At 51.2% G+C, this 22306-nt stretch overlaps 7 protein-coding genes across 7 annotated transcripts; 4 read left to right on the top strand and 3 right to left on the bottom strand.

Moving 5' to 3' along the window:
- Window positions 1-2733: 2733 nt before the first annotated feature.
- Window positions 2734-3894, bottom strand: GT037_008382 (fmn-dependent alpha-hydroxy acid dehydrogenase; the record flags this gene model as incomplete). Its single annotated transcript, XM_038933429.1, has 1 exon — window positions 2734-3894. One exon carries the CDS (start codon window positions 3892-3894, stop codon window positions 2734-2736), a length of 1161 nt encoding a protein of 386 aa, XP_038784094.1.
- Window positions 3895-5837: 1943 nt separating this feature from the next.
- Window positions 5838-6950, top strand: GT037_008381 (nitrilase; the record flags this gene model as incomplete). Its single annotated transcript, XM_038933428.1, has 2 exons — window positions 5838-6383; window positions 6432-6950. The coding sequence occupies 2 exons, from the start codon at window positions 5838-5840 to the stop codon at window positions 6948-6950; spliced, it is 1065 nt and encodes a 354-aa protein (XP_038784093.1).
- Window positions 6951-8002: 1052 nt separating this feature from the next.
- On the bottom strand, window positions 8003-8359 carry GT037_008380 (uncharacterized protein; the record flags this gene model as incomplete). Its single annotated transcript, XM_038933427.1, has 1 exon — window positions 8003-8359. One exon carries the CDS (start codon window positions 8357-8359, stop codon window positions 8003-8005), a length of 357 nt encoding a protein of 118 aa, XP_038784092.1.
- Window positions 8360-9612: 1253 nt separating this feature from the next.
- On the top strand, window positions 9613-11547 carry GT037_008379 (uncharacterized protein; the record flags this gene model as incomplete). Its single annotated transcript, XM_038933426.1, has 1 exon — window positions 9613-11547. The coding sequence occupies one exon, from the start codon at window positions 9613-9615 to the stop codon at window positions 11545-11547; it is 1935 nt and encodes a 644-aa protein (XP_038784091.1).
- A 2370-nt stretch (window positions 11548-13917) lies between these two features.
- Window positions 13918-17386, top strand: GT037_008378 (transmembrane protein 1; the record flags this gene model as incomplete). The annotated part of the gene is made up of 9 exons (XM_038933425.1): window positions 13918-14485; window positions 14532-14666; window positions 14719-14801; window positions 14854-14957; window positions 15007-15288; window positions 15335-15428; window positions 15478-15519; window positions 15568-16817; window positions 16882-17386. 9 exons carry the CDS (start codon window positions 13918-13920, stop codon window positions 17384-17386), a joined length of 3063 nt encoding a protein of 1020 aa, XP_038784090.1.
- A 969-nt stretch (window positions 17387-18355) lies between these two features.
- GT037_008377 (zn-dependent exopeptidase) lies at window positions 18356-19848 on the top strand (the record flags this gene model as incomplete). Its single annotated transcript, XM_038933424.1, has 2 exons — window positions 18356-19538; window positions 19592-19848. 2 exons carry the CDS (start codon window positions 18356-18358, stop codon window positions 19846-19848), a joined length of 1440 nt encoding a protein of 479 aa, XP_038784089.1.
- A 248-nt stretch (window positions 19849-20096) lies between these two features.
- GT037_008376 (fad binding domain containing protein) lies at window positions 20097-21752 on the bottom strand (the record flags this gene model as incomplete). Its single annotated transcript, XM_038933423.1, has 1 exon — window positions 20097-21752. One exon carries the CDS (start codon window positions 21750-21752, stop codon window positions 20097-20099), a length of 1656 nt encoding a protein of 551 aa, XP_038784088.1.
- Between the last annotated feature and the right edge of the window lie 554 nt (window positions 21753-22306).

The raw sequence follows: 22306 nt of genomic DNA, 5'->3' as shown, positions 1-22306 counted from the left end.
CTCGATCGAGCGTGGCATCGCCAACAAGAGGGCTGAAGAGGCATCGCATCGTCATGGTCATCGTTATGCGCCCTATACGTTGCTGATAAGGCGTGCGATAAGGTATCGGATGAGGGGGTCACAGTTACGACGACGCTAGGAAGTCTGAACACGTTCTTGTTGTAATGTGAACTACTGAGAATTGTTGGAGGCAGCTCTGCGCTCTCAGCCTGTTGGACATGATATAGATCAATGACGTTGTGGGTTGCAGAGATGCCAGAAGCCGGAAGACCGCACCGCGGGAAGGAGCGTGTCGCGCTACAGTGCCCGTGCGTCAGTTGAGCACCAACGCCAGTTGAGCACCCCCAACAACTCAATATAGTCAATAAAATGAGGTTGTAGAGCTACCACAAATCGTGATAAAATTGCGCAAAAGTAGATTTATACTATATATAGGCCTACGAAACTTTTGGCTTATTTAGATATTTTTTTAGATGGCGTTATGGGGCGGTCTTGTCGACTACGCGGCGGAGCAGCTGGTGCAACCCGTGCGGCTCCTACTACAGTTGTAGCAACACTACTACGCTTTTGACGCTTTGTAGCTGGCTTGTGAGCTTTTGAAGCTTTACGCTTACCCGATTTGGGTAATTGTATAGCTTTGGCAGCGTCGCGGAGGCTTCTATGATGCTTCTTTTTGGCTTTCTCTGCGGCCTTCCGCTTTCTGGTCTTCTTCTAACTCTTCTCCCGCTCTATACGCCTCGCAGCTTTGAGCTTTGCCTTATAATCGCGAGCCGCTTTACTTGTCTTGGCTTGCTCGGCTTTTTGAAGCTTTTTAAGCTCGGCTTGTTGTTGTTGTTGTATCTTGTTATCCTGAACTCGTTTGACGCTTGTTGGTGACTACTAAATAGCTCCACTATGATACTTAGGATGATCCTTAAGCTGTAGGGTATAGGATTTGGTTTCCCGCCTCTTCTTGATGGCTAGGGACTGCCTGAGGCCTTGGAGTTTGCTGTGGAGGAGTGTATTTTGAGCTGTAAGGTGGTGTAAACTTCGTTGAAGCTTCTTGACCCCTTTACTGCTTTGATCCCTTACCTCCCGACGTATAATTGACTTTAGCTTGAGCTAATCTTTAGCGGAGAGTACAGAGCTTGAACTGGCTTCTGAATCTGACCCCTCTTTGGCAAACTTGTTGAGTACAACTGCTGGGTTGGGTGGGTGTATACTAGTTGCTTTAAAGGACCTCTTGATAAGGAGAGGTTTGAAAACCTTGACCTAGGACCTCTAGAAGAGCGGGAAGAAGTCTCCTTTGGTTATATTGAGTAATCCTTGGCAGTTTTGAAGGTATTGGGTTAGCTCTTTTGAGTAAGCGTTTGCTAAAGGTTTGAATATTACTATATTAAGTGGTTGAAGCGTATGGGTAGCGTGAGGCGGGTATACAGCTAACAGGATCTTGTGATCGTGACAATAATTGATAAAGTCCATTGTAACATGAGATCTATGGCCGTCAAGGAGTAGTAATTGATACCTAGTTGAAGCATGCCGCCGGGTTTCTCTTTCGAACACCTCCTTGAGCTAATGTAATCCGATATCGTTGTTGCTCCAGCCGGAGGGCGACGACGTAGTAAAGACTGAGTGGTTTCCTGCTTGTACAGCATCAACCTAGCTGGTTTGTATAGCTCCGTTGGCTGCCTTGAAGATGAGAGAAGGACTTAAAACGCTCCTATCCGAATAAATACAAGCTATAACAGTAATCTACTTACTTGAGCCATCCTTAAGCGGTTGGCGTACCCCCTTTTTTATATAACGTGCCTTGGAGAAGATACGCTTTGTTCTGCCAATCTTTCTAAGTTGAAACCCCTTTTCGTCTATATTGAATATATGGGACGGCTGGACGTCGTACTCCTCTATCTTTTCAATTAAAAGCTTGAAGTACAAGCTGTACTTGGCTTCTGAATTAGCGTTGCAACGAAGTTTGCTTAACCTCTTGCTGTACGCTGAGATAAGAGAGTTGGGATGACGCTGGAGAAACTGGGTAACCTAGGTTTCTGAAACCTCTTTTCTAGCTAAGTCTGTAGCAAAGCGTTGTATCATCTCCCTTGAAGGTGGCAAACGTCGTTTAGTAAGCGTATTAACGTATCGTAGAAGCTCTTTTTCGTGTTGTGGATGGAGGGAGAGGTGGCGTACGCTATAGGCCTTAGTTTCGCCGCGGTGTCGTCTTATTAACGTCATCCGTGCTACACTATACTTTTTCGCGATTGCTTGGTACGAGAAATTATCTCCTGGTTCTCGCGATTTGATTTCTGCAATCGCTTCTTGAATTGGATCTATATTGGTTGAGTTATGACGCGTTGAAGTTTTGTTGTTGAGCTGGTGGGGGTGCTCAACTGGCGTTGGTGCTCAACTGACGCACGGGCACTGTAGTGGCTAGCGCGTTTTTTTACTAAGAGTAATTCTACGCGTCAGGAACGGTGTCTCCAAACCGCAAAGCAACCGTAAGCCACGTTCACCCTGCCGACGTGTCATTCGATGAAGAGATCAATTTCAACCAGTACGCCCCACACGATTCATATTAGGCGATCGTTCTAGATCTTGACAGCTTCAGAAACGCAAGATTAGACAGCAGATCGCAAACGGCATACTTGAGGTTGCAGGAAATTCTTGATAAATTGTGGATGAAAAGTATGTACATGTAATGCAATGAAAGGAAATGGGTATCTGAGTTCTTGCGCAGCAAGAGACGGCAATCACCGCCGTTTAAACGCTGAAGCTGACAGCAGGAGTCTTCCAGTTAACCAGCTCAGGCCCAATCTTCTTCAGGTCTGCTACACCGATGTTGGCCGCGTCGTTGATGAGCTCGTACTTGAGCATCTCGGTCGCCCTTGCGACACCCTCAGCACCGTAGATGTTGGCGTACATGAAGGGCCTTCCCAGACCGACAGCCTTGACACCCAAAGAAAGGAGCTTGAGAACATCAGTTCCATAGCGGATACCGCCGTCGGCGTAAACCTCGATCTGCTGGAAAATCTCGGGGTCTTCGTTGTAGATCTCCAGAGCAACTTCAAGAGATGATGGCGAAGTGTCGGTTTGGCGGCCGCCGTGGTTGGAGAGAAAGATGGCCTTTGCGCCCTGCTTGACGGCCTCGCGGGCGTCTTCAACAGTCTGGATACCCTTGGGGATGATAGGCAGGGAGGTCATGTTGGAAAGCTGCTGGAACAGATCCCAGGTCAGAAGGCTCAGGTTGACGTCTGCGGAACCGACACCGTAACGTGCAGCACGGTGCCTGACACCGTCACCAGGCGAGTCGACGGTTAGGACAATAGCCTTCGCACCAAGGCTCTCGATCCTCTTGAAGAGAACTTGTGTGTCGTTCATGTCACCATCAAGGTAGACTTGTTGGAACAGGACTTGCTCTGAACCGTTGGGACGAGCAGCGTAGATATCCTCTAGGCTCTTTGACGAGTAGAGCGAGGTCATGTAGAGGATGTTACCCTCGCCAGCACCCTTGACGAGACCGAGCTCGCCATCCTCGTTGGCGTATCCGCCACGCGCACACGGTGAGATGAAGAACGGCGCTGAAAAGTTGTGGCCAAGGATGGTCGTGGGCATGGAAGCCTCGATGTTGGTAATGTCACGTAGGACGCGTGGTCTCAATCGGTACCGGGAGAAGACTTCTAGGTTGTTGCGGTACGACCATTCGCCAGCCGCTCCGTTGCGGTAGTATGTGTAGGCTGAGGTGTTCATGTGTTGACGACCAACCCACTGGAAGTCTGGCAGACCAACCAGGGAGCTGAGAGGAGGCAGCGTACCATTGGCGACGAACCCAGCCAACTGGTCATCGATACCAGTGTCTGGTTCGTTCAGGAAAGGCCGGGCTGCGAGAGCGCAAGTAGCGAAAGCGAGGAGTGAGTAACGCATTTTGAGCGACTACTGGTATAGTATCTGAGAGGAGAAAAGATCGACTGTGGGTGAATGATAGTCGGGCGGACGCTCCCAAGACTCTTATACTTCGTCAACAAGCCTGGCATACATTGGAGCAGCACCTGGGCAAGACTGCGCCTAGTTTGCATGTAACCACTCTGGGGATAAAATCCTGCATGCCATCCAATCCTTGCCTGTACACCATCTGTGCAAAACCAGAGCGCACATGGCGTTGCTTGCCAAACTGGGTTTCGAAACCATTTGCGTCATCGGAGTAGGGCCGTGAAGGCCCTTCATCTGATAAACAAGCCTGTCAAGACGTCCAGAGTGGAGCACGGTTATCTCCTGCTGCGTTGCCAAGAGCTCCAGAGGCGGTTGCGACCAGGTTGTTGTTTAGCATGAATTGCACGCACTGGGCACAGTAACTGCATCGGGCCGATGTGGTTCATGTCAGGATTGTCAGTCCAGGCACGCGGGTGACCCACCGCGGAATTTCGAATCCATCGGTGTTGTTGTGGTAGCTTGATTGGTCAGGACATTGGTAATGGCTGCACAGTTCCTGAAATTGAGGTACCGGGACAAGACCGAAACGTGGAAGGTGGCTTTCGGTCACAGCCGTGGGATTCCTAGGTAGCTCGGCACATTGCCGGACCTGGAACGTCACTTATCCCACCGGCTTGTGTGAAACGGATTCCGCTCTATGGGCTCGATGACAAAGCCAGCAAAACATCATTCCGCTGCGCCTCCACTACGTTCTTTGGTACGCGTGTTGATGTCGTTGGCGGCTCTGCTGTTACTCGGCATGATTGTAACAGGCGAACGCGTTATCGCCGGAGAGGGATCACACAATAACGGACTAGAACGAGCAATGTGCATATTGGACTTCCTAAACAATACTCGTTGTCTTGGTATCTTAGCGATTTATCTGTATTGAAATTTGAAGGAAGGTCCTACCCCATCGGATCGCACCTCCGAGGGCACACATGGACTCTAGTGCGCTACGATACAAACTTTTGCATATCGTTGCGGTCGCACAGTGCTCTAGATTGCTGTTCAGTCAAATTTTCGTGCGACTACATGCACGAGTGGGGTGGTCGTGATGACAAGGAACGATGAAGGATGGAACAGTGGCCCAAACAGTTTGAAACCAGTTGACAGGTGGGTGACGCGAACGCGCTAGTGCTGTAGCGCGTAACGGTCGCGACGCCATTCCAAGGTTGTGTCCGATATTTGTTCTCTGTCGACACCGACCACGAATCCACAAGCCACCGTTGAGTGCCGGAGCTAATTCATACGACTAGTCGGAAGGACCGGTGTCGACACGGCAGCGTCCGCAAGGGAAGGAACACCAAAGAATGCGAATATGGCGGATCTCCGCCTCCCGTTATCACTTTCTGCGGAAGACCGTATTGACGTAGCCTGAACAGGAGGGCATGCACATATCCAGGAGCTGGAGCCCGCTCCTCTGATGAGTTCAATACAGGGGAGATTGCGTCAAGAGGCAGTGGCAAAGAGCCGACTAGTGACGCGACGACTACCCAGATATCCACGAGAAGAATTTGACAGCTCATGCTAAACGGTTAAGTATCTTAATTTTACTCGGCTTGGCACTGTTATAGGCTATCAGGGTGTTTAATGGGAGTTCTATACGACGCTATTGTCATAGTCATGCCTGACGCCCTTCCATGCAGTGGCACTCAATGGTACCTCGGTAGCGCCGGCCTCGATGTATACTTCAAGGCGCAGCAATGCTTAAGTTATTGATTAATCAGAGGAATTGGCGTATCCACTAGTGCAAAGCTGAAGAGCTTTACGACGGCAATGTCGACAGGGTATAAGGCTCCAAGAGGTGCGGGGGAGTCGCCGAAGACGCGGGGTCAGGCGCTCAGTCAAGAACACTATACTCTTATTTCGCTCGCGACCACGACCAGCCGTCCATCATGGCTAACGTTCTGCGCGTGGCAGCATGCCATGTATCGCCGATCTTTCTCAATGCACGCCGAACAACCGATAAAGCCATATCACTTATCAAGCAAGCGGGATCCAATAAGGCCAACCTTGTAGTGTTTCCCGAGACCTACATCTCTGCTTTTCCGATATGGAGTGCTCTACGTGCGCCCACGGAAAACCATACACTGTTCCAGCGCATGGTACAGGAGTCTATCTATGCTGATGGTGATGAAATGGAGGCGGTACGTGAAGCGGCACGATCGAATAACGTCCTTGTGAGCATCGGCTTCAGCGAACGATCCCGGCACAGTAACGGCTGCCTATACAACTCGAACATCCTCATTGGGAAGGAAGGAGAAGTCCTCGTCCACCATCGCAAGCTGGTCCCTACCTTCTTCGAGAAGCTTACGTGGAGTAGCGGTGACGGCCATGGGCTGCGTGTGGCTGACACGCAATTCGGTCGCATCGGCACATTGATTTGTGGCGAGAACACTAATGCGCTTGCAAGGTACTCGTTGATTGCGCAGGCTGAGCAGGTGCGTGATTCTCCTTCTGTCCATCGCGCTCGAGCCTTACGTAGTTAGGTACATATTTCGACCTGGCCCGCAATTTGGCCGACAAGAACTTCACACACCGCGCAATCCACCGACGATAGTAATGAGCAATCTAGTCCAAGCGTTGCGCGTGGGACGAATTACGACAATCTAGCGGCGAACAAGACCCGCGCCGCAGCACATTGCTTCGAAGCGAAGTGTTTTGGTGTAGCGTGCTCTGGCCATCTCGCTGAAGACGCTATCAAGACTATCATCGACGGGGCAAGCCAGCCGGATGTCGTGGCCGACACTTTACGCGCTATGCCCCGAGCTGCGACCTTCTTCCTGGATCCCACTGGCGCTCCGTTGCGTAGCTTTACCTACCGGGACGCGGAACAAGAGTACATGCACGCTTTACAAGATCAAGAAGGTATATTGTATGCCGACATGAACCTGGACGACTGCATTGAGGGAAAACAATATCACGATGTCGTAGGTGGGTATCAGCGACCGGATGTGTTCGATCTCAAAGTCGATCGATCAAGGAAAGAACCGGTACGCTTCACTTAAGAACTGGGCTATAGGATAGTCACCTATCGTCGTCATCAGCCCATGTGGCATCGTGTCAAGGCGGTTCACAAAACGCTCTTCGATCGTATGCATTATTTATACAAGAGCTCCGCGGTACTTCCGTATGCCAGCACCCTCACGTTCACCGTATCGAAAACTAGTGAGTCTCTTATGACGCTACCATGCTTCTCGTCAACCCTCGTCACAGTGCCTGCACCGATCCAATGGTCTTGAGCAATTTGAACCCAGTCGTATGATCCCGAGTCAACCGTTACCAAGCTTTTGCGGGGTGAGAGATTCCTTGGTTGTGGCTTTCGGGTCGGATGGCGTCCTACCGGGAGTGTACGCGGAAAGCGATGATCGAATGCATACCATCTATCGGAAAAATATCGGGGGTTCAGGCGCAATGTCAGGTTTCCAGGACAGGTAGGCCGGGCAAGTATACCTTTATCTACGATGTGCCTGTAGCATCTACAGGCAAGGGAAGCCTACTCAGCTATGCTGATGAACTCAGCCGAACACCTTCTTCCGTCCTAATCATAATCTCTTCAAGTCGACGCCGACGTTCTGTTCCTAATGTCTCGGTCTTGGCAACTCGAATCAGCTGTCTTGGTGATCGACGGCTGACCGCGCTGTCGGATTTAAGACGGAGGCATCTCCACTCCCAACACTGAGACCTTGGCAAGTCTTCCTCCAGGGCCAGACACAATAGCCAAGTAATGCATGGTGTTTTCAAGGTTTCGCAAGTATCTCATCCCTCTGCGTCATGGTTATCGTGGCACTGCGAGACCGAAACCGAGCCCAGGGATGGAATGCGGTATAACCCGTCGGCGCGTCGCGCCAGACTCATGATGAGTATTCAATAAGCATGGTACGTCACGCGTGGCACAGCCCATCACTAGCACCGGAGAAGCGACCAATTCGTCGAGAGAAAGATTCCCTTGTTCGTATCACATCTAACGTGGTATCTCAAAACTCTCGTAATCCTCCGAGCCCATGGAGCAGAATGTACACCGTCTTGTATCATTTGCACAGTCTCTGCTGCTGTTTCCTTAGCCGAATAGGTCGCCAAAGGCAGAACCGTCGTCCGAATCCGCGTCGATGCCGATGCCTTCATCTCCGTCTCTCTCGTCGTTTCCATCCTCTCCAGACACCTTGCCATCTTCCTTGGTATCGGTGACGGTGTTGCGGCCGGCTGGCGCAGCCGTGACCGCGGTCAAGACTTCCTTGACGTTCTTATCCTTGAGTGCGTTGGCGAAGAGTGTGGTCCAAATCGGCTCCACATCCTCAAGACCAGCAGCCTTCAGCAGTGTCTGGAGCTTTTCTGGTGTTATGGCGATGCTTTCGTCAGCGAGAATTAAGGCGGCGTAAGCGACGGCTTGCTCAGACTTGTTGGTAGTGGTAGACATTGAGGGGATTTAGCACCGTCCGAGTTGATATTCGTATCCGAGGGAGAATGGTATGTTGGCCGTAATCGGTCGCGATTAATTCCCAGAAGTTTGTTGTTACTCTTGAGGTAAGTGCAGCTTTGTTAGTATCGATATGGACTGTATCGCTCAGTTTGTTATGCTGGTCTGTTGGTGCGAGGCTTTTATGTATGTCTGGTAGAAGCACTGGTCGGTCGAGTCAGAGTATTTTCACATCGTATCTAGATCAACTTTGGTAGCGACATGGTCATGTTGTGGATCCTGCGACGATCGTATTACGGTGGCAACGAACAGCCCGCTCTCCACAACATCACCGTTTGGAATAATTACAGGCACAATCTGGAGGTATAGCTACGATTGGCGCGTTGAAAGCTCGTTCGAACAAGGTCCGTCTGTGAAGGGTTGGGTTGCGCGGAGTGAGTCAGCAAAAGGGCGTTGCGGCACCCGATCGAGCAGCTCGCCTTACCACATTGTGACTCACGGCCAACATGACCTGACAAGGTCACTCCAATATGCCTTATCCACGAAATCGAAGCGATTGGGCTTTAACCGACTTTGACACTTTTTCGATCCCGCGAGCTTCTTGTCCAGCGGCCGGACCTACGGACAAAGGGGCACGAAACACCGGAAATGAGCTTCCATACTTTCCTGCATCCGCATTTCTGGCCACATGAATAACACCATGTTTCTCCTCTGCAACTTGTACTACGACTTTCTGGTACTCGAATATCCCGTTTGCTCTGTCCGATAGTCATTCAATGGAACGACAAAGCTTCTCGTCTGGTATCGCATTTTCGTACAGGTGTCGTAAGAACCGCGCAGGTTGAAGACAGCTTGTGCCGCTACAGGTTACTGTCAAGCCAGCCCGTACCGTCACAAATCCGGTGCCTTCTTGTGCCTTCCTGGTGCGAACTGGCTCAGCATGGTCCTGCCTAGGTAGTATGAGCCTTCACGGGTAGCAACAGAGTGGCAAAACAGGCACTCGTCGCTGCTTGTGTGCTGTATCCTCAAGTATCTTGGAGTTACTGGAAAGGCGAGCTCATGACGCCTGTACGTCGCGCTGTGGTCACTGTTACTACGTGCATTCCGCGTCGCAGGGTCGCGGGGCCAAAGCTTACGCGTATATCGTATATCGTATAAGAGGGCTTCCCTAGTCGGCTTCACATCGCAGAGTCCATTTATAAAGCGGACACTGCATGGTTCACATTGCATCTCAGTTCGCTCAAGCCACTATTATGGCCAGAGTTACTGTTCGCACCATGTCGTTATTACATGTGTTTGCAGGTGCTGCAGCCTTAGGCGCCATTTTACCCCTGTCAAGCGGTCCAATCAACAGCCACCAACAAGCCGTCTTGAACGCCCCTCCAACTATCCCAGAACCTCCAAAGCCCGAAACAATCGATGTCATCGAACTCCCATTACCTCCAGTATCTGCAAGCAGAGACGTCGGTGCATGTACAGCGGCGCTTAACCCACATCGGACGGGTTGCATTGCACGAGAGCTTACGGAAAAGTTCCAAGCTGGAGATTTTACACCGGACGGCCAAAATGTGATTGTCACAGTGACCTTTGTTGGAGCGCCTGCGGCTCCAAGTTCAGCAAGCATTTACGAGGGGGTTCAGTTGATTCTCATTAGAACGGACGGTACAAACTTCAGCAATGGCGACCCGTGGAAATGTCTGACGTGTGGTGTACCGACCAAGAATGCGAAAGAACTGGATCCGCAGAGAGATTATCCACATGTGTTCAGAAGTGGCGACAAAGCAATCTGGGGCCATAATATCCTCGATTGCAATGGCAAGCAGTTGGCCAGCGATGCCTGCACGCCCGATGACATCCACATATATCCAATTTACTGGTCGAATGGAGCTCCTCGGGAGCTGCGCATACACCCCGACGATGTTCACATTGGCTGGAGTTCGTTCACGAACGGTGCTGGGCAGTTTTCTTACTTTGGTCGTCTGAAATTCAACGCGCATCCATCAGGGACAGGTCCTGCTGTGCCTCGGTACGATCTGGTCGATGTTGACCTGCTCGTCGATCCAAAGGGCGGGGCTTTCATAACAGCCGATGGGAGTGAATTGAAGCTCCAGCCTGAATCAATCACCGTTGGCGAGCTGAGAGGCTTCAGCGGATCCGGCGACGAAATACTGTACCTCGGTGCACCCACCGAGTCAACAAATATCGATCTATATGCAGTTCATATCGAGACTGGTATAGTTCGTCGCCTAACCAGTCACCCCGACTACGCTGATCCAATTGCCTTTTCTGCTGACGACCAATGGTTTGTCACCCAAGATACACGAGCGAGCGAGCGTCAGATGTGGATGTCCGGCATGCGAGGTATCCCGCCTCTCATCGACATTGTCGCGGTGGCAGTCGCAGCGTCTACACGAAACAATGGGAAGCGCCGTTTCTTTCAACCCATCTTGATAGACCACCATGGAGATCGTGGGTCGTATTACGGGCAGCAGGTCAACGGAAATGGCGACAAAAGCGATGGGGCCATCAATGACCCAAGTTGGAATGGGCGAGCGGATCCGGCCTTTTCTTTGGATAGTACATGCATTGTGTATTGGCAATCGATCGTCACCTCTCCGGCTTGTGGTGGCATCAACCCACTACCTTGCCCCGCCTCCACTGCGCAGGGTCGGCGTGAGTACCGTGTCATGCTCGCGCGTCTGAGCGATCGCCAGCCCTCACTGCCGGCCCCAGTTTATAAGGTGTCTACTCGCATACCGTGGGCAACATCATTCCCACCGGGGACTGACGTCCCTTCACTGCCTACGCTAAAGCCAGGTAACTATACCCTCCGTGGTAAGGTGTCTGGGTTTGTGGAGGTCAGCCTTATTGGAGACGCGGTTCATCCCGAACCAAACTCTATTAAGCGCGTCGTGGCCAATTATACAAATTTTTCTGATGACGGCGACCACACCATCAACGGCTCGGAGGACGTCGAGCTGACTGTCCTGTTTCCAAATGTCTGGAACCAGAGACTTGATTGGTATTCCGACATTGTGCAGACGGGATCGTCGACTGGAAGCAAGAAAACTGGTGCGCGCGGGCTCCAGTTGAGGATTGATGTGATGAAGAACATACTTGAAGCGAACGGGACGCTGACGACAACTATCGACGGCGTAGCTTATCATCAACCTGCCAACGGCACCTGAAAAAGACGTTCTTAGCTGTAGCTGGAGTACGAACAATTTTCATGTATTGTTTTCGGCGGCCTATCGGTCACATTAAGTCGTTAGTTACCCAGCTAGCTGATCACTACCGGTGAACCTGTCCATAGCTGGCAGTGTTTGCTTCGTGGCAGAACATCTTTGGGCGAAGGGCGTGGGGATATCGATAACACTATTTCTTTGGAGACATTTTAGTCAAACCTTCGAAGGTTTGAGCACGTTCCTGGTCCTAGCAAGGGTGGGACCCTTTTTGGCGTTTGTTACCCGCCCGGGCAGGACTAGGCCAAGCTGTCGCATGCCCTGACCAGCGCCTTTAGGCTAGTCGTTTATAATTGCTGGATGTTTGCATGCGCCGAGGTTGTAGCAATATCACATATCAACTCCAGACCTCATCTAAGCGGGAACGACTCTCTGCACCAGACGATGTGGTGATGTCATCAGGAGAGCAAGCCTCGGTGTCCCTAGGAACATTATTCGTCAGATGTACTGGCCATAATGCTAAGCCTCGCGTCGCTCGGTTGCTCTATCTTATTCCTGGAGGCATTTCTAAGCCGCCATGGATTTCCCGCTGCCAGATCGAACGCGTACGTCCTCGGGCCGCGCGCTAGCGCCACCCAACATGTTGACCCGCGCATTCGCACTGATCCTGCATCTGCAATCGCATCTAGAAGCCGCGTTTTCGGATTCGACCAATCTCAATGAAGTGCACTCCGAAGCTCGTGTTCATTGGTACTATACATAAAAAAAATGCAATGGACTTGATGTCTTTCCTAAAGTGTACCGTTCACCGCTTGTGGCTGAGTGAGTAAGCGGTATGATTAACAACCGGTTAACGGTAAATGTCTGAAGATCGATCTGACTCGGTAAGTAAACGGGATCGCCAGGATGGGTGGTGCTTACGCACTCGCATGGTTCACATAGTTGCTGTGCCACCCGTGTGACACATCACTTTAAGAACCTCACGTTGCTGATTCTACCTCTTGCTCATACAGGGTCCTCGATGCGAACGCCATGTGGAAAGACCCATGCAATTGGTTAAGATCCGCAGATTTACGCCCGTGCCTGCGGCAACGTGAACCCGAAGTCCCAAACGCTTGCACGGCTCGGTTTACAGCTGTTTGCCGTTCTCGTGGGGAGCGCTTGACAAGCCCTGCTCGATCCCGCCTTTCTCACCGTGAATCCAATGGCTCCTTACCTTGATTGGAGACTCTAGAACAATGATGGACGAGCATGCCCACTACTCCGGTAAGTACCATTCCACTCTCCTTGTGAACATGATTCATCAATTTCGTGTAATGATTCAAACGAAACTCCGAGGTGGGCTTGGTTGACGCAAGGAACGAAAGTATGGAGTCAGATACGCCATGGTTTGGTGGGCGCGTTGAGGCTTATGGGCAGCTCTGGTTCGATTTACTATCTAGTAGTCGGCGACCTACCCATGCACTCGACGACCCTGTATCGCTTACCACGCTGCTGGTGGAGTATGTGTGGAGATCTTGCATGATAACTAAGTCCGGAGGGTTCTAGCGGTTCAGTCGTCTGTCGTGTACACAAGCCGCTATGCGTGTCGGACTGCAACGCAATAACCAAGCAATGTACGCCTTCACCCTCACTCTGTTTAGTGATGACGTTCAATTGATCCTTCTGTCGCTCTCTCCAGTAGCGTGTCTCTAAGTTCAAATGAGTCAAACAATGAATCATAGCAATACAGCAGAACCTTGGCAATGGTTCGATCTGGTGGGACGACTAGATTGGCATAACGCGGGATCAAGGCCAAGCGAAGATGCGGTATATTGTCGCTACAGCTTCGAATTAGTTTATACGCATGCTAATCTACTAGACAGTCCAAGGTAGAACTTCCGGCTATCTCGGATTAGAGTAAGAATGAGACATACCTAGGTAGTCATGCAACTGCATGATCGAGATCGCTCCTCATGTCCATTCACATGCAGTTTTCTTTCGTAGGCTAGGATTCATTCCTCATACGTCAGCAAGCGACTCGATAACCGAAAGGATTGCGATCTGGATAGACAGTGCTTGCAAGGTGGTAGGGGTGGGTCAAACGGAAGGGCGCCCTTGCTGAAATCGACACGGAAGATTACGAATCCAGTAACAACCCATTCAGCAGGATGCTTTTGTATCATGCGGGTCTCTACTGCAGATGTGGGCCGCAAGCTTAGACTAGTAGGCTATGTTTGCGAAGGTCGCGGTGTGTATTGCCGCTCGGCATATGCCCGCAAAACAAGTTGTCAAGCGCGCGTCTTGAGTATTCCATTAGTATGAAAGCGCACCATCGTATGTGCAGAAAATAGTCTCCCAATTCTTCCTCTCTTCCAGTAGTGCTGATTCAACGCTATGGAACCGTATGCGTTACTCCAAAACATATCTGGTCTCTCAGTTGAGGACCAGACTTTCGTCTCTCGATTTGGGCGCGGCCCAATACTTCCCGTCTCCCATAACACAGTACATGAGGCCTTTGAGAGTATCGTGGATACTCATCCAGGTACTGTGGCTGCCATACATGGAGTCAAAAGCATCACGTACCTGCAATTGGATCTTGCTGCCAACCGTTTGGCACACTACCTCATCGCCTCAGGACTTCGACCCAGACAACGAGTATGTGTCGTAGTGCAACGATCAATAGAGATGCTCATTGGCTTCTTTGCCATCATGAAGGCTGGATGCCAGTACGTTCCAATCGATGGTGGCGTCGCATCTGACGAAGCTTTGCGACACATATTCGAGGACACTGAAGCCCGTTTCATTTTGTGTCTACCCCAGTACTGGGATAGAGTCAAGCAGTTCGCCAATCTTAATACTGTCGTCCTCGAACTAGGCATGAACACTGGAGCGTTCTACTCTCCTAGTAGACCAGGCATTCCTGTCACATCGGACGATGGTGTGTACGCAATGTACACTTCAGGTTTGTGTCCTCTATATCGACTATGAGCTTCGCTGATCAGTGACAGGAAGTACTGGTGTACCCAAAGGCGTAGATGTCAAGCATGGTGCTAAGACCAACGCTCTCCTTTCGGAGCCGGGTCGATTGGGAATGATCGTTGGCTCAAAGGTCGGCCAGGTTTTGAGTATATCCTTCGCTATGGGTAAGTGTTTGTATCTTCGATGGTACGCGGAATATGCTGATCGTTACTGCAGGAGCATGGGAGATGTTGGGGTGCTTGATGAATGGCGGGACGTTGTATCTACGAGGATCTGACTGGGATGCAACACTGAAACAGGTAACTAGAACTACATACTGCCACTGAAGAACCTCACTAACAATCTCGGTAGATTGACACTCTGATATGTACTCCTTCCATTCTCGCAAAGTATAACCAACAACACTATCCGAACGTCAAGACAATCGCTGTAGCAGGAGAAGCGTGTCCACAAGGGTAAGTACGTCGCAGGAGCTGACTTGAACTACCACTGACCATAACACAGTCTTGCTGATGACTGGGCTCAAGGTAGATCTTTCTGGAATCTACTAGGCTCTACGGAAACCTTTCTGCTTTCTGCACAAGAGCATGTCGTCGGCACGCCTTTGTCGATCGGTCGACCCCTACCCAATGTCTCTTGTTACGTTCTCGATGATGCAGGTAGACTTGCGCCAGTTGGGCAGAAGGGCACACTCTGGGTGGGCGGCGCAGGTCTCGCAAAGGGGTATATCAACCTGCCTCTGACGACTGCAGAAAAATTTCAGCCAGACGAATTCTCCAACGATGGGTAAGCGGAGATCTCGCAGTTCTTGACCTCGCTAACTACAAAGCAGCTCCAAGATGTACAACTTTGGGAATATCGTATGCTGGAAATCAGATGGCACTCTGGATTCATTCGGCCGAATGGACGATCAAGTGAAAATCAAGGTTGGCTCTCATAGGCGAAGACTTTTGATCGTTGTTCTGACCATTGCAGGGATTCCGCGTCGAGCTCGACGGTGTTACTGCTACTATCGAGGTACGTCTATTCGTGCTGGCCTTTCATCATCGCTAATCCCATATGCAGAGATTCATTGGTATTACGCGAGCTGCCGCTCTGGTCATCGACGGCATACTGCACGGATTCTATGCATCCTCCGCTTCCATCAATGAACAAGAGCTCAATGACTCTGTTCGAAAGCAACTTCCTTACTACTCCGTGCCTGAGCGATGGCTGCGCGTTGACGACATCCCTTTGAACTCCAACGGCAAGGTCGACAAGACACAACTAAAGACACTTGCAGCAGCATACAACATACCGACGTCGGAAGTGAAGCGTGTGAAACCGATGCATACAAGGGTAGATTCAGCTATGGACGCTTTAGTGCTGCCCGAGAAGGTTGCGATTCCTCAGGAGCCTATGCGACGTTTGTCAGATGTCGATCTCGAGAAGACTTCTGCACTGAAGAGTCTTACACAATGCTCCTTGATGGAAAAGGACCCGCCGCTCAACGTACCAGCCAGACTACCAGAGCCGAAGGGCTCAGAGGTGACGGCTTGGCTGCGGCATCGTGGTCTGATCGCATACCGCTGGTTCCTATTTCCGATCGTCTTTGTCAACATTGGTGTTGCGTGCTGGCTGCTCTATGAGGGCATCGAGAGCAGGGAGTACCCATTGTCATCCGTCGCAAACGCCACAGCATCGAATCTTTGTGCTGCGATCTTGATACGATCAGAACCGATCATCAATCTGCTCTTCTTTGTCTTCTCATCCGTGCCTACTTGGGTACCGCTTGGGATACGAAGAATCTGCGCAAACGTATTCCACATTGGCGGGATACATGTGGGATGCGCCATCGCTGCTGTCATCTGGTTCGTGATCTTCGTGGTCGGCGCGAGCCTTGAGATGGCGAAAGATGTCGATGAGAGAGTCATATCAGTAGCCCCGACAGTATTGTCTTATCTCATCCTGGTCTTGTTGCTCGCCATGACTTCGCTGTCGTACCCGGCTATCCGAAACCGACACCACGATATCTGGGAGGCTCTGCATCGTTTTGGTGGGTGGACGGTGCTCATTCTCTACTGGGTGCTCGTCGGACTATCTACCAGAGATTTAGCCCGTGGACGCATGCCATCGACCTCAGAAGCATATTTACGAAACCCCTCGATCTGGCTGATTGCCGCCGCGACCTGTGCGATCATTTTCCCGTGGCTGTTCCTCCGTCGCGTACCGGTTCGTTCTGAAGTGTTGTCCTCGCATGCCATCCGCCTGCACTTCGACTCCAAGATAGCACCAGGCAAGGGCGTTCGCCTTGCGCAACACCCGCTCCGTGACTGGTAAGAGATGTCCCTGTATGAGCTGCAATTGAGCGTTTTCCTAACTTAATACACCTACACATAGGCATGGATTTGCCACCATCACAAACGAGCCTCATGGAAAGGGCTACTCCGTGATCGTCAGTCGAGCCGGAGACTTCACGGGCCATCTCATCGATACCGCACCAAGATATATCTGGAGACGCGGCATCCCCACATCTGGTGTTTTGCGCATCGCAACACTGTTCAGGAGCGTCGTCGTAGTAGCCACCGGCTCCGGCATTGGCCCATGCCTGTCAATCTTTCCCTACCAACACATCGCCATGCGCATCCTATGGACTGCACCCAATCACGAGACGACGTTTGGGAAAGGCATGGTTGAAGCTGTCCGCGGAAGAGATCCACAAGCCGTGCTTTACAACACCCGGACGTCTGGTAAACCTGATATGAGTCTCTTAACATACGCGCTCTATAAAGAGAGTGGTGCAGAAGCGGTGTTGGTGATTAGCAACAAGCGGTTTACACAGCAAATTGTGTACGACATGGAGAAGCGGGGAATTCCGGCCTATGGTGCCATATTCGATTCTTGAAACATGATAGGGCAACTCAAGCATGGTGGTGTCCAGCAATACTGCTTTTTGTCGCCGTACGAGAACAGGCTTCTCACAATGACGAGCGCATCGCAGTTCTTTTCCAGCAAGCAATCGATGAAGATACATAGATGGTTTCGCAGACATCGCGTGATGCATTTGAGCGGGTGATTTCAAGCTTGTTGACGTAACGTCCGGACAATTACTCCCAGCCAAGCCCGAAGCACGTGGCCACTCTTGGCGACGGGTACGCGCATGTCCGCTCCACCACGTAGGCTTGGATGCTTGCATCACTAACAACGCGTCGCACGTCTGTGAAGTACAGTCCATCTCAGCAAAGGGTGCTTGGTATTCTTGTGATGCGGTCACGTCTGTCATGGCTTGCGCGACCGAACGCCCGGCCGTTCCCGACGCTACCCATTGCCTCGTAACCCAGGGACAACACCACAGCATCACTCGCATTGCCAGCACGTATGCTCGGTGAAGCCGCCCTGAAGACTTGTCCTGACACCTCCCTCCCCTGGAATGCCAAGATGCAAGTCAATAGTGATTGACCAGCCACGCTTAGCCTTTGCCCTAAAGGACTTGCTTTTCGAGACCAGTTAATCTATCTTATCTAGTGCTGCACATCACACAAGGCAGCTCGTTCCAGTGCCCATGCATCTCTGGATCTACTTGATCCTCCCGGGCAGGTGCATCAGGAGTTTCAGCGGAGACAAGACGAAAGGAGAAGGAGATCAAGTTAGCGCCCGGCGCAATTCGCGAAGTCGGCCAATGAGCGGTATGCCACACCATCACCGCCCCGGCGTGTTTATGCTAGAGTATCACCTGCCGGCCATTAGGAGAAGGTCGATCGTTGTACAGAAATGGAAGTCATGTATAAGATGAATGTTGTTTCACAGTATGCTGTAGTCACCAGCGGACCATTCCTTCGTTTCCCCATATTCCTTCGCTCCAAGCAGTCTCAAGATGAAGTACGCTCTTACCGCCGCTCTGGTCCTTCAGAGTACTACCGTCCTCGGTAGTCTTCTGCCTGTTCACTTCACAGCGCCTTCTCCAGCACATTTTCTCGACATTGTTAACAATGGCACGTACGATTTGGGCTGCAGGCCCAAGGCGGTTCCCTCTGAGCAAGGCCACTTCGAGCTTCATGCTCTGTTGACTGAGGATCAAATCGCGTATCTTTCCAAGGAGTACGAGAACTCTGAAGAGGTCAGCCTCCATCGCCGAGATCTTACTAAGAGGGCCGCCGACGCTCCAATCGGTAGTGGCGACCGCTGGCAGGGTGGTGCCGTTACACCGGCTGGTCTTGGTACCAAGGCTGCGGGCTCCACTTTCAGCAGCATCATGAATGTCAACGAGATCAACTCAGCCATCAAGGGTCTTGTCAACGGATATGGCATCAGCACCGTCACCCTCCCATACAAGACCTTTAACGGTGCTACACAAACCGCTGGATACGTCGGCGCTGGTACAGACAAGTCCAAGTACCGCCTCTATCTATCTGCTGGCATGCACGCACGCGAACGTGGAGGCCCTGATCAGCTCATCTACTGGATCTCTGACCTCTTGGCCGCAAACAAGGCAGGAACCGGCCTGAAGTACGGTAGCAAGACTTACACCAATGCCCAAGTCAAGAGCGTCCTGGCTGCTGGTATTGTCTTTTTCCCTCTCGTCAACCCAGATGGTGTCGCATACGACCAATCTTCTGGATCGTTATGGCGCAAGAACCGCAACACCCGATCTGGCAGCAGCGGCGCCTCTGTCGGTGTGGACATCAACCGTAACTTCGACTTCCTCTGGAACTTCAAGAAATACTTCGACCCCTCCACATCTCCTGCGTCCACCTCACCCAGCTCGGAAGCGTTTTACGGCTCGGCTGCTGCGTCCGAGTCGGAGACCAAGAACCACGTCAGTGTCTATGATTCATTCCCGGGCATCAGATGGTTCATGGATATCCACTCTGCTACCGGTGACATCCTTTACAACTGGGGTGATGATGAGCTGCAGAGCACTAGCACAACAATGAACTTCCTCAACAGCGCATACGATGGAAAGAGAGGTCGTATTGGTGACTCAACGTACAAGGAGTACATTCCCTCGGCTGATGCCACGAACATCAAGAACGTTGCTGCCAAGACCGCCGCTGCAAGTAAGTAACACTTGGCTGATTTCTGACATACGACATACTAACACTCCGCCCAGTGAAAGCAGTAGGTGGACGATCCTACACTTCGATGCAGTCCGTCGGCCTGTACGCTACTTCTGGTGCTTCAGACGACTATGCTGCTAGCCGCACCTACGCCAAGTCTGGTGCCAACAAGATTCACGGATTCACCATGGAATTTGGATACGCCACCAACTTCTACCCAACTCTGTCCGAGTTCAACACCAACATTCTCGACACGAACGCTGGATTCATGGACTGGGCACTTGCTGCGATTGCCGTTGGCCTTGTATAATTAAATCAGATAAGTAGCTAAGTGGTAACAGGGTGTACAGGAGTAGTGCGACGGCGTTTTTGAAAAAGTGTAATGCGGAGTTGTAGCGGTACGGATGGCTCTGGGGAAGCGTTCCTGGAGTAATTGGCGCTCGCGACATGACGGTTGATGACAGACGATGATGTGTTGTGACGGCCGATGTAGCACGTGTAGCAATTTCATATCGTTCAAACCCATTTGATTACTTCATGATATCACAAACGATCTCTCTACCCCAGCTTAAACCCTCCGCCACAGCCTCTCTGAAACAGGCCTTCAGGATCAACCTCCTTGCTCACACTGCGCAAGAACTTGAGATTCTCCTCTCCGTAGCCTTCAAAAGGATTTTGCCACGCTGCGCAGTAGTTCAAGTAACGGTACCGGTGGCCCGTTTCATGCTCCAGGGCAAAAGCATCAATCTGCTCAATCGCCTCCCTGGTGATAGTTCTCACCATCTCATCATGCTCCTCCAGCGCCCAATTTACTGTAAATTGAACGTTCACTAAAGGATCATCGGAACCTTCATCTAAGCCCAGCGGGTTTGCATCACCCTTCCTAGCCCAGGAGGGTAAACATGGCTGAAGGACCAGAGTCCAGCTCATACCCTTGATCGCCTGTTTCTTGATTTTCGGAATCGCATCACGATATGCTTTATGAGCGGCTTCCAAGGTTCCTCGGTCATTCTTGATGGTCGTAGTGGCAAACTCTTGTCGTCGTCCAGGTGGGTTCAAAACGCTCAACTCGTCTGTAGCACTGACCAGGCTGCGGGTCTTGAACGTGCTCCACAAACGCCATAGTTTGTTGAAATCAGAACTGCGCCAGGACTCTGGCCAACCTTTCTGCTGAGAGTCAGGGGTGGTATGTACGAGATTTACTGATATAGCTTGGATCCCAGGGGATTGGAGGTATGTGAAACATGTCAGCGGCCCAGCGGCATGAGGGTCGAATAGATGTTGCAGCTCGCCAGCCAAAGTTCGTCCGACGAAAGAATGGAATGCTGCAAGAACAGCTGGAGCTTTGTAAGGAAGTAGGTAGAGGAACCCGCTCCAGACATTCGTTGACGCGAAACTGCGAAGTGTGAAGCTGGTCACGACACCGAAGTTGTTACCTCCGCCTTTGAGTGCGCGCCATAGTTTAGGGTTATCTCTCTCAGAGGCGTTCACAATAGATCCATCTGCCAATACAACCTCATATGTGAGGACGTTATTACATACGAATCCGTATTGAGGTGAGAAGAACGAGAGACCTCCGCCAAGAGTCAGACCAGAAACACCAACGGCGGAGTTTCTTCCACCAGCCACTGCAAGACCTTCCTTCTCAAGAGCTGAGTACACGTCAATCCATTTGCAGCCGGCTCCGACGGTAACACTCTGTCTATCTTCGGCAGGGGTGACTTGATTGAAGAGCGATAGATCGATGACAACGCCACCTCTGATGCTTGAGGCACCAGCAACAGCAGAGTGACCGCCTCCTCTGATAGCAAAGATGGACTCCAAATCTTCTTTCGTCTCCTTAGCCCGGTCGTTCCTTATATCGAACTCGCGCTTGAGAATCTTGACGGCCTGCGCCAGCTCCCATACGTTGCGTGGCCGCACAATACATGCAGGCGACACCTCGCAAGCCTTTTGATCCCAATACACGTCCATCAAATTCTTAAATTCTGTCGCTTTCTCCGAAGTGGTAACAATGTGCGGGATGGCTGCGATCAGCTTGGCGTTCAATTGTCGTCCAGAAGCCGTCAGTCCATCGTCAAGCCTCGGACGACCAGGTTTCTCAGCTTCTGCGTCGCGCTCGACTTGAGATGAGCGGACACGAAGCCGTTGCCTGATGTATACCGTGGCAAGAAGGATAGCTATGCATGTGTACGACAACCACGATAGAGCCATGATCAAAAATGGAGGACTTGTGCCTGCTGGCGCTTAGAGACAGTACGACAGCTTTTATGCGGTTGGGAACAACAAAGTCATCAGCGGCTGTATGAGAAGCATTCGAAATAAGGGGGAACCGGAGGTTGCAACATGAGTTGCGTACGATGCGGGATGTGAGGGGCAGGGCGTAAAGACACGCCCAGCGCAGGCAATGTACACAGTCAGATGACGTAATCACTTGGCACTATCAACACATCTCCAGCAGTCATTGCTTATCATAAATCGATCGAATAGCGAGATCTAGTTCCCTCATCCTTCTCTCGGGCTATGAGTCGTGCGCCCAGAAAAGCATTACTCCTGACCTGCGATGGCTCATAGAAAATGCGCCCAGAAGGTATGCATCGCATTTTGAATCAACGGCCTGATAGAAACAAAGGGCGTGAAAGGTACATGACGCGTCTCTTGAGCGTACAGCAAGGAAACAGCATGTAATACGTGTATCCAAGTTGGCCTCCTGTAGTAGAGCACTCATGACGTCAGTGTGCGAAACCAACGAAAACTCGGCTCATGAC

The sequence above is a fragment of the Alternaria burnsii genome (assembly GCF_013036055.1).
Source record: "Alternaria burnsii strain CBS107.38 chromosome Unknown 753, whole genome shotgun sequence".
Taxonomy (NCBI): domain Eukaryota; kingdom Fungi; phylum Ascomycota; class Dothideomycetes; order Pleosporales; family Pleosporaceae; genus Alternaria; species Alternaria burnsii.
Note: the sequence above shows the minus strand (reverse complement) of the source record. Positions and strands in the feature narration are given on the sequence as shown.